Source organism: Salvelinus sp. IW2-2015, unplaced genomic scaffold (assembly GCF_002910315.2).
Source record: "Salvelinus sp. IW2-2015 unplaced genomic scaffold, ASM291031v2 Un_scaffold1875, whole genome shotgun sequence".
NCBI classification, from domain to species: Eukaryota; Metazoa; Chordata; class Actinopteri; order Salmoniformes; family Salmonidae; genus Salvelinus; species Salvelinus sp. IW2-2015.
The window spans coordinates 128888-140119 of record NW_019943238.1 but is presented as its reverse complement, the minus strand read 5'-3'; the positions used below and the strand labels follow the sequence as shown (position 1 = coordinate 140119).

At 43.8% G+C, this 11232-nt stretch overlaps 1 protein-coding gene across 1 annotated transcript; it reads left to right on the top strand.

The window, feature by feature from the left end:
• The first annotated feature begins 211 nt into the window (after window positions 1–211).
• Window positions 212–9767, top strand: pef1 (penta-EF-hand domain containing 1). The gene is made up of 5 exons (XM_024139682.2): window positions 212–496; window positions 1786–2125; window positions 3827–3982; window positions 8250–8393; window positions 8637–9767. Exons 1-5 carry the CDS (start codon window positions 476–478, stop codon window positions 8867–8869), a joined length of 894 nt encoding a protein of 297 aa, XP_023995450.1. The 5' UTR covers window positions 212–475; the 3' UTR covers window positions 8870–9767.
• Window positions 9768–11232: the final 1465 nt, after the last annotated feature.

Here is an 11232-nt window from a genome sequence, read left to right as displayed (position 1 = left end):
ATTACTTGTTAGACATTGCTGCACTGTCAGAACTAGAAGCACAAGCATTTCGCTACACTCGCAATAACATCTCGCAATAACATCCTAGTACGGTTGCCTAGACTTAATTCTGGCACATATCACCCCCCATAGAYGATAGCGTCAGCGTGCATGTGCCCGGCCTGCCACAGGAGTCACTAAAGCGCGATGGGACAAGGACATCCCGGGCGGCCAAACCCTCCCCTAACCCGGATGACGCTGGGACAATTGTGCGTCACCTCATCGGACTCTTGATTCATATTTTCATGTAGTTTCGGTGCATTCTCGAGGTATGACTCATTAGTTCCACCGTGATCATTTGTTCCACTCTCTCGACCAATCAGACGCGTTGGACGAGGGTGTGGTTTTGACTGACAAGCAAAATGCGCCAATCCGCTTCGAGAAGGTGGTTGAATTTATTCTGTGCGGATACGTGGGTATCGAAGTTCTTTTCGAAATGAGTTTTAACTACGGCCAGGTAAATATACCTTATCCTGGTTTGATATTTATTATAAAYATGTATAATAGCTATTTACTGTTGTGCGTTATGATATGTCCATCTATGCGTTTGGTGTGTAGTCGTTTGAGGTGGTGAAGTGAGTGGACTGCGGTATAACCTATTATTGACTGCTAATGSTACAAAAAAAGTTACAGCAGCTAGCCTTTAGCAAGGCGCGTATAAACATGTAACTAGTTACAATATTACCGGTTTCTGTGTTCTAGCAGAGTGGATACACTGTTACATTTTATGTAGTAAGCATAATTTGTCCCTTGAAACAATTGCCTTTTGTTACATTGTAACTATGTAGGCATAGCTTGCCCTACCCATAGACGCTAACTGCTTTAGCGCCTATAGACTACAGTAACATCTGACCGGGGGAATTTTGGTTAGAGCCCGGACGCTTGTTGTGAACATTTACACSCATCGCTTTGCGGTACTTTCAAATCAGCAAGACATCATTTTCAAAAGATAACTTTAAAATACTACACACCTTTTTAATAGAGTTAGTCTTCCCACACGGACATATTTCCATGTTACAGCGCGTATTTACAGAAATAAAGGCGGAAGACCTGTGCTAATTAGCTACCGGCCTCTCCTGGAACACCTGGGTGTAAACGGAAGACAAATGTGTTGTCGCTGAAAAATGATGTCTGCTGCAACCGTGTTAACCGGTTAAAACACGGTGCAACTACTGTTTATTTTCTATTTGTGAGATATCTTGGATGTGACGGGAAAGTAGAGCGCTTATGTGTCTAGAACCGGACCACAGTTGAGAATCGATTCACGTTTAGATGGAGTATTTGACTCTTTTTGGTTTCCAGAACCAATTTGCATTTAAACAGAACATGTAAGGTTCCTTGGACTATATGGAGTAACGTTCGACTCCCATTAGTCCAATATGTGGTATTGGATTAAGTTTGCCCCAGCGGCTACATGTGCTTGGCTGTAGCCTAGTGCTTGTGTTTTAGTGGACTAATGTTACTCAATTAATGACTAGTAGAGTCCAATGGCTGTAAACCAGGGTTATTGTTTCAGTTGTATGTAGTAGGCTATATTGGGATGATAATCATCCGTATCAGGTTATTTGTGTTGTATAGTTTGGCCTTAGGATATTTAGGCAACATGGTGATATTTGCATGTCGGAGACACAATAKGCTCCTTGCTGTCTTTACTAATAGRAAAGRGAATCAACAGTAACCTAGGCTACTATGTTATGGATTTGTGTTTTATCATTAACCAATTGAACATCCTCCTTCTCTCTCCAGGGTTATCCAGGAGGACCAGCCGGAGGGGGTAACTTCCCCCGTCAACACCCACCCCCTGGTGCTCCATACGGGGGTAGTGCTCCACCAGGACAGTACGGAGGCTCTGGCCCATCGGGCTACGCCCCGTATGGGGGAGCGACCGCACCTCCAGGGAGTCAGAATGCTGGAGGGGCTGCCCCAGGTGGACCCTACGGGGGCTATGGGGCCCCAGGACAGGGGAGGCAGGCTGGGGGAGCACCAGGGGCCCCGTACGGAGGGGGACAGACCCCTGGAGGGCCCTATGCTGGGGGGTATGGAGGACAGCCACAGGGAGGGCCCTATGGACAGCAGTCTCCAGCAGGTCAGTTACTGTGTTATAGTTTTCACTGTGTGGTTTGGTGGGACCAGAAGTCCTCACAAGGATAGTAAAATTATGAAAACATTTTGCCAGTCCCCACCAGGAAAAGGCTATTTTCAGGCTTACAGGTTAGGGAAAATAGGATTTTGAATGGGAATCAATGATTTGGTCCCCACAAGTATAGTAAAAGTATCTCAGACAAGGGTTCAGACAGGATCTCTTGCTCCATAGATTTTCCTCTATGGAGGACGACTGTCCTGTAGAGRCTGGCCGCCTGTCCTGTGGAGACTGGCCGCCTGTCCTGTGGAGACTGGCCGCCTGTCCTGTGGAGACTGGCCGCCTGTCCTGTGGAGACTGGCCGCCTGTCCTGTGGAGACTGGCCGCCTGTCCTGTGGAGACTGGCCGCCTGTCCTGTGGAGACTGGCCGCCTGTCCTGTGGAGACTGGCCGCCTGTCCTGTGGAGACTGGCCGCCTGTCCTGTGGAGACTGGYCGCCTGTCCTGTGGAGACTGGCCGCCTGTCCTGTGGAGACTGGCCGCCTGTCCTGTGGAGACTGGCCGCCTGTCCTGTGGAGACTGACAGAATTTTCTTTGTACCACTGAGCAGGACTTAGACTGGTGGAGTGATGACTGGGTTAATTGTGTATGCACGGTAGTGATATTGTCCCCCTGTGGTAGCTGAGTCACAGGGCTGATAAACAGACTTGTTACCACTCCCTACAGGGACAGCATGCATCTGGGCTCAGCTTTAAATGACACTCAACCTCCCTCTCTCTCTCTTTCACTCACTCTACTTCCCCTTCTCTCTCATTCACTCACTCTACTTCCCCTTCTCGCTCTCTTTCACTCACTCTACTTCCCCTTCTCGGTCTCTTTCACTCACTCTTCCTTTTCGTCTCTTTCCTCACTTACTTCCCTTCTCCTCTTTTCACTCACTCTACTTCCCCTTCTCGCTCTCTTTCACTCACTCTACTTCCCCCTTCTCGCTCTCTTTCACTCATCTACTTCCCCTTCTGCTCTCTTCACTCACTCTACTTCCCCTTCTCGCTCTCTTTCTACTCTACTTCCCTTCTCGCTCTCTTCACTCACTCTATTCCCTTCTCGCTCTCTTTCACTCACTCTACTTCCCCTTCTCGCTCTCTTTCACTCACTTACTTCCCCCTTCTCGTCTCTTTACTCACTCTACTTCCCCTTCTCTTCTCTTTCACTCACTCTAACTTCCCCTTCTTCGTCTCTTTCACTCACTCTACTTCCCTTCTCTCTCTTCACTCACTCTACTTCCCCCTTCTCTCTCTCTCCTACCCCTTCTCTCACTCACTCTACTTCTCCTCCTCTCTCTCTCTTTCACTCACTCTACTTCCCCTTCCCTCTCTGTCTGTCTATCTGTGGTCGGCTGGCCTTTCAATCTGTCAGTCTCCTTCCATCTACCAGTATTATTTTGCCATGGTTATCTTTCCTATCTACTACAACCTGAATGGAWGTGTGTTTATTAATCAGTGTCTTTTTAACTGACCTGGAAACAGTTCTATCTCTCTCTATCTGTGTCTCTGTCTGTCACTCTCCAGAGATGGCATGACGCATGCACAGACAAGACATTTTCCAAGGCATGCACACAAACCTCAACCAAAGACTGTGTTAGAATGGTTTAACCTGTAAGTCTCTTCTCGTTTACCACTCATMCATCTCTCTCTCTCTCTCATCCCTAGGTAACATACCACCAGGGGTGAATCCAGAAGCATACCAGTGGTTCCAGACAGTGGATACAGACCATAGCGGCTCCATCACTCTAAAGGAACTGAAACAGGCTCTGGTAAACTCCAACTGGTCAGCCTTCAACGACGAGACCTGCCTTATGATGATCAGTGAGTTAAACAGGGAAGAGGGGGATGGAGAGAGGGAGGTGTAGACATTTTATCAGCYGGTGATTGTCATGCAAATAACTGTCTGTCTCATGGTAGTTGACCATTTAATTAACTTAAACACATTTAGTATCTCCTGGCTTCTTACAAGCCATTTTTWWAAAGTCTAATAAATCCGTGTTGGGTAGCCTACASCTTAACAATAAATCCATTATTTATTTTAGACAGTTCTAAAGAAACATGATATGAAGGAAATGTAGTCTATTTCAGAAGAACAGAATAGCGTACTCTGAGTTGTCCTGATGTGGCTATGTCATATGGCTGTGGGCTACACGAGTTCATTTAGCAGACAAGATTTGCTTAGAATTCGGTTGGCATTATTTTATAGTATAAACAATACGATTGAACAAAGCATAATAAAATATAAAATATTTTCTCCAAATGATTTGAGGTAGTGCGCACATGCGGCTATTCTGTGTCGAGCGGTTAACAAAGAAACAGGTATTCCTAGATGCTTAATTTAGAGTTATTAATTTAWCTAKTAGTTCTACAAATGTTGGGCTATATGTTTTTATTTTTAATACATTGTAAGGCTGCATAATGCGACTCTAATGATGATTTGAAGAAAGTCACTTGAAAGGCATTTTTTGTGTAGGCTGTACACAGTTCATCAGTCTCTCATTCACAATTTGACATGCACTTGATAATGCCTCAAATTTCACGGCGCCGTCCCCTTTGTGGCTGTAATGCATTAAAAAAAATCCATGCCTTTTGCGGCTCGGAGTGCTGCGTTGTGCCCTTCTCTCTTCGGATTGCCCATCACACTCAGGGTCTCCTCACTCACACGGCTCTCCGTCACGTGATCGGGTCCTTCTCACAGGCTACAAGTGAAGATGGACACATTGGGGACGCAACTGTGCGCGTCCTTATCCAATTCCGAGGTGCATATTGAAGATATTGGAAGAAATGTCCACATTTTATTTCCGTCAGTCAACAAGATGTGTAGGCCTTACAAACAACAAAAGCACTAGCCTATGTCAATCTACTATCCCCCATAGTAGGGCTGGGCGGTATACCGTTTGTTCTAATCTTCGGCGCAGATTTATTGTCTTCAACCTACTATACTAACGTTACTTAGCTAGCTATAGCACCTTGGATAGAAAATCTTGGAGATATAGCGGTATTGATACAGGGACCGGTTTGAGTTTTTACTTTACCTTCTACACCGCTATTTGAATTTTTGGTTTGTTAAATGTGATACGCCATGTGTCATGTCAATTTTTATAGTTTACTTCGCTACTTGAGTCATCTCTCTCCGCTCTTTCTCTCCGTGCCGCTTTCCACACAGACCTAGCCACGCTCCCTGTCACTCAAGGAGCACATTTGATGTTCCTCAACCAGGAGACACTTGCGTTCAGTCTGCATGGTCAACGCAGCACATGCAACAATGCTGTTTTCATTTTGCTTCTTACTTTAAATCCACTAGCGTCCTATAATGACACTATTCGTTTGTGTTTCTTACATCAGCAAACAGATAGTTTGTATTTTCTTAGCAAGTTTCCCTAAATCTTGTGAGATGCTAATTGTTAGCCGCTAATGCTAATAGCTAGCTAGCTAATAAATGTACTGAGTAAGAGCAAACGTAGCTAGCTAATACAGCCTGATAATACCAGTGATGGTGTAGACCTAAATCAGCATGTTGTTTGTGCAACGGTATCTTCTAAATCAAAGCGGAATATGAAAAGCAAGAATATGTTAGCTACATGAAGTAGCGAAGAGAAAACATGCAATGTAGCCAAAGCGTGTAGGGTCCCCTAGGGAACACTTATCAACACTTTAGTTCCTACCCTGTCACAATAACTCCTCCCTGACATTTTAATTCGTTGTCATCTCAAACAACACTGTGTTCAAAGTGCCCACTATTATATTATAACTTTTAGAATTTAGAATAGTCATTCTGTTTCCATGATTCCAACAGTTTTGTTTAATTCGGTGGTCAAATCGCAATTGCAACATTTGGTTAAAAACAAGTCCTAGATGGTTTGCCCATATCGTGTAGCCCTAGTGTGTAATTTCAGTGAAGTACTTAAGTAGTACTTGAAAGTATTCACTTTTTTTGGTATCTGTACTTTTACTTTACTATTTTTTTACAACTTTTACATCACTACATTTTCCACTGACACCTAAAAGTACTCGTTACATTTTGAATGTTTATCAGGACAGGAAAATGGTCCAATTCACGCACTTATCAAGAGAACATCCCTGGTCAACCCTACTGCCTCTGATCTGGAGGACTCACTAAACAGAGAACATCCCTGGTCATCCCTACTGCCTCTGATCGGTGGACTCACTAAACAGAGAACATCCCTGGTCATCCCTACTGCCTCTGATCTGGTGGACTCACTAAACAGAGAACATACCTGGTCATCCCTACTGCCTCTGATCTGGTGGACTCACTAAACAGAGAACATCCCTGGTCATCCCTACTATCTGATCTGGAGGACTCACTAAACAGAGAACATCCCTGGTCATCCCTACTATCTGATCTGGAGGACTCACTAAACATGAGCTCATGGGCTCTCATGAAATATTTGACTAGATTTACCATTACATTTGCATTGATATCAGAGTGATTAGAGGGACAATGGAGTGCTTAGTACCAGGCAGTTAGCAAGTTTGGTAGGATACTAATGACCAGCAGCACCATCAGAGCTTGGAGAAGCCTAATTACTGTGACTAAACTGTAATGTGGAATTTGACTGCCTTCATGACTTGTGACCACCGGTGTGGCAGTAATATGGTCACTGCAACAGCCCTAGATGTAGAGAGAGAGAGGGAGGGGAAGAGTAGGGTGTTGGAAAGTATGGAGAGAGGGAGAATTAAAGACATGTAAAGGGGATGATGGTGATTTATCTTTTGAGTCAGACATTCAAAACTGTCCTACTCACACATCAAATTTTATTTGTCACATACACATGGTTAGCAGATGTTAATGCGAGTGTAGCGAAATGCTTGTGCTTCTAGTTCCGACAATGCAGTAATAACCAACAAGTAATCTAACCTAACAATTCCACAACTACTACCTTATACACAAGTGTAATGGGATAAAGATATAAAGATATATGAATGAGGAGGTACATATGTACTGTTAACAGATAGGACAGAGTGAAGACTTGGGCTAAGTGTTCAAATCTTCACTCTTACAAGTCACACGCATCACATTTTATGTGAATGACATATTCGTGGAGGTAGTGTATAGTGGTGTGCCAGTAGATATCATGTAGTTTCCATACGCCTTCTGTTATAGACTTGTCGTATTGACTCATACCTCTTTATTAGACTTGTCGTATTGACTCACACCCTTCTGTCATAGACTTGTCGATTGACTCATACCCTTCTTCATAGACTTGTCGTATTGACTCATACCCTTCTGTATAGACTTGTCGTATTGACTCACACCCTTCTGTCATAGACTTGTCGTATTGACTCATACCCTTCTGTCATAGACTTCGTATTGTCATACCCTTCTCATACTTGTCGTATTGACTCAACCCTTCTGTATAGACTTGTCGTATTGACTCATACCTTCTGATAGACTTGTCGTATTGACTCACACCCTTCTGTCATAGACTTGTCGTATTGACTCATACCCTTCTGTCATAGACTTGTCGTATTGACTCACACCCTTCTGTTAGAACTTGTCATATTGACTCATACCTTCTTGTCATAGACTTGTCTATTGACTCACACCCTTCTGTCATAGACTTGTCGTATTGACTCATACCCTTTCTGTCATAGACTTTCTTGTATTGACTCACACCTCTTTATAGACTTGTCATATTGACTCATACCCTTCTGTCATGACTTGTCTATTGACTCATACCCTCTGTCATGACTTGTCGTATTGATCACACCCTTCTGTTATAGACTTGTCATATTACTCATACCTTCTGTCATAGACTTGCGTATGCTCATTACCTTCTGTTATAGACTTGTCCATTGATTCATACCTTCTTGTCATATGATATTGGACTCCTCACTGGGTTTTTACCAACCACAGTTTTCCCATTCACTAAAAGACATCTGTACTTTCCCTTAGAACATAAATGTACCTGATAGTAACTCTCTCCAATGGGATGAGAGAAGAAAAGAAACATGTTCATTTTCTACAAGTCACCTGGTGTGGTTACCAATACAACCCATTAACCTCTTGTTGTCAGCTGTAGACCTGCTGTGAATTCATGTATTTCCTCTCCTGTTTTTTTACCAGACATGTTTGACAAGACCAAGTGTGGCCGTATCGACCTGTTTGGGTTCTCAGCCCTGTGGGTCTTCATGCAACAGTGGAGACAGTTGTTCCAACAGTACGACCGCGACCGCTCCGGCTGCATCAGTGGCACTGAGCTACACCAAGGTGAGGCGTGTGGGTGGGGTGTGCCAGTATGAGGTGAATCCTAACTCCCACKTCAAWAKRAWWWTYMTWTTGAMGTCAATGCATGACTTAGTGAAAACTCTCTGTGATGACAATGTAAGCAGAAGACATTTTGATTGATGGAGAAAATGAAATAAAAACATTGTCTTAATCTCTTGGTCTTTGTCCTCTGTCCCTCCCTCCCTCTCTCCCTCTCTCCCTCTCTCCCTCCCTCCCTCCCTCCAGCCCTGTCCCAGATGGGATATAACCTGAGTCCCCAGTTCACTGAGACGATAGCGGCTAAGTACGCTGTGAGCTCTGGGCGTCCTGGTTCCCTGCAGCTAGACTCTTTCATCCAGGTGTGTACACAGCTACAGAGCATGACACAGGCCTTCAGGGAGAAAGACTCCGCCATGACGGGAAACATACGCATGAGCTACGAAGACTTTCTGTCCACCACCGTCAACAGGCTCATGTGAGAGTGGGGGACAATGGTAATATCCACCTCCCAGTGGTGGCTGGTGACACTTTACACGGGGTGGGCACAGGCTTATAGTATCATCTTTCATTTACTCCATTCCAGCTGTTATTTTCAGCTGTCCTCCCTTCACCAGCCTCCGGTGCCAGCCACCAATAATAGGCAAAAAAAAAAAAAAAAGGGTCCACCTAAAGCCAACACCCTGAAATCAAGATGGTGGGATGGAGGACGAATGAGTCAAACTGAGGATGAGGAAATGGAGAAGACTAGGGGAGAGGAGATTTAATTAATCACTCTCTTCGTCTCTATATTGTGTGTGTGTGTGTGTGTATATATATATACATACATACATACACATGCAAGGGTATGGAGTCAAAATATATATATATATATGTATGTATGTGTGTAAACTGCAGGAAATGATTTGCATGGTGGAACTTGATGTGCCATTTCAACCTCATGTGTGGTGTCAATCTCATAGGGCCAGTTTCCCTAACCAAGATGAAGCCTCATCCTGGACTAGAAAGCATTTTCAGTAGAGATTCCCAGTTGACAATGCTTTTTTTAGTCCAGGAGGAACTCTTAATCTCTGGTCTGGGGAAACCAGCTCAAAGTATAGCTGGTTAACAGTTACATTGCAATGTATGACACTCGGTACACTCGAACAATGCGCCAGAGCCAATTTTAATAATTTTTATTAATAACATAGCTTTATTCCAAACCACTACCTTATCTGCTGGTAGCTGTGATGGTTATGACTGTTGATGATCACCGTTGCACAGTTATATATGTCAGCCATTGGATAGTTCAGGACCAATCTTTTTTTTTCTTTTTTTAAATCAAATGTATTGTTTACTGACAACTTGAAATTGTATGCTATTAAAGTTTTCAAAACTTGACATGCCAGCTTTTTTTATGAAATCCCTTTCGCGCTAAGGCGCCATTTAATGAAACTCCTTAGGCGCCATTTAATGAAACTCCTTAGGCGCCATTTAATGAAACTCCTTAGGCGCCATTTAATGAAACTCCTTAGGCGTCATTTAATGAAACTCCTTAGGCGTCATTTAATGAAACTCCTTAGGCGTCATTTAATGAAACCCCTTAGGCGTCATTTAATGAAACCCCTTTGGCACCATTTAATGAAACCCCTTTGGCGACATTTAATGAAACCCCTTTGGCGCCATTTAATGAAACCCCTTTGGCGCCATTTCATGAAACCCCTTTGGCGCCATTTCATGAAACCCCTTTGGCGCCATTTCATGAAACCCCTTTGGCGCCATTTAATGAAACCCCTTTGGCGCCATTTAATGAAACTCCTTTGGCGCCATTTAATGAAACCCTTTAATGAAACCCCTTTCGTATTACTACTTTTTTTCTCTTTCCTCCTACGGCTTAGTATGAAATGTAGCCCTAATGCTACGGCTTAGTATGAAACGTAGCCCTAATGCTACGGCACTCACTATGCGCTTATACTCTTGTTGGTTGCTAGGCAGCGCCCATGAACCATCCTCCTGCCAGTTCCAAACTTTACAAGGCATGCCACTTTTCCCTTTTGTTGTCGCATAGCCCCTCACTAATGCACTGTTTTCTGAATGACACACATATTGGAATAAAGAAGGCTAATGCATTTGAACTCATGTATCAAATGTCATTCAGTCTTTGTAATAAATCTGAAGCAGTAGCCTAACGTCAACTGCACTGAACAAAAAATATAAACGCAAAAAGTAACGTTTTGGTCCCATGTTTCATGTGCTGAAATAAAATATCCCAGAAATGTTCTATACTAACAAAATGCTTTTCTCTAAAATGTTGTGCAAACATTTGTTTACATTCCTGTTAGTGAACATTTCTCCTTTGCCAAGATAATCCATCCACCTGACAGGTGTGGCATATCAAGAAGCTGATTAAACAGCATGATCATTACACAGGTGCACCTTGTGCTGGGGTCAATAAAAGGCAATCTGGTGTGCAGATCTGTCACTAATCAATGCTACAGATGTCTCAAGTTTTTGAGGTGTCGTGCAATTGGCACGCTGACTGCAGGAATGTGCACCAGAGCTGTTGCCAGAGAATTGAATGTTAATTTCTCTTTCTCCTGGAAGCTGAAAATGTCCCAGTTCTTCCAGGGCCTGCATACTCACCAGACATGTCACCCATTGAGCATGTTTGGGATGCTCTGGATCGACATGTACGACAGCGTGTTCCAGTTCCCGCCAATATCCCGCAACTTTGCACAGTCATTGAAGAGGAGTGGGACAACATTCCACAGTCATTGAAGAGGAGTGAGACAACATTCCACAGTCATTGAAGAGGAGTGGGACAACATTCCACAGTCATTGAAGAGGAGTGGGACAACGTTCCACA

Coding starts and splice junctions, on each gene's coding strand:
- pef1 (XM_024139682.2), top strand. CDS start 476: ATGAGTTTTAACTACGGCCAG. Junction 497..1,785: donor TGAGTTTTAACTACGGCCAG/GTAAATATACCT, acceptor TTCTCTCTCCAG/GGTTATCCAGGAGGACCAGC. Junction 2,126..3,826: donor TGGACAGCAGTCTCCAGCAG/GTCAGTTACTGT, acceptor TCTCATCCCTAG/GTAACATACCACCAGGGGTG.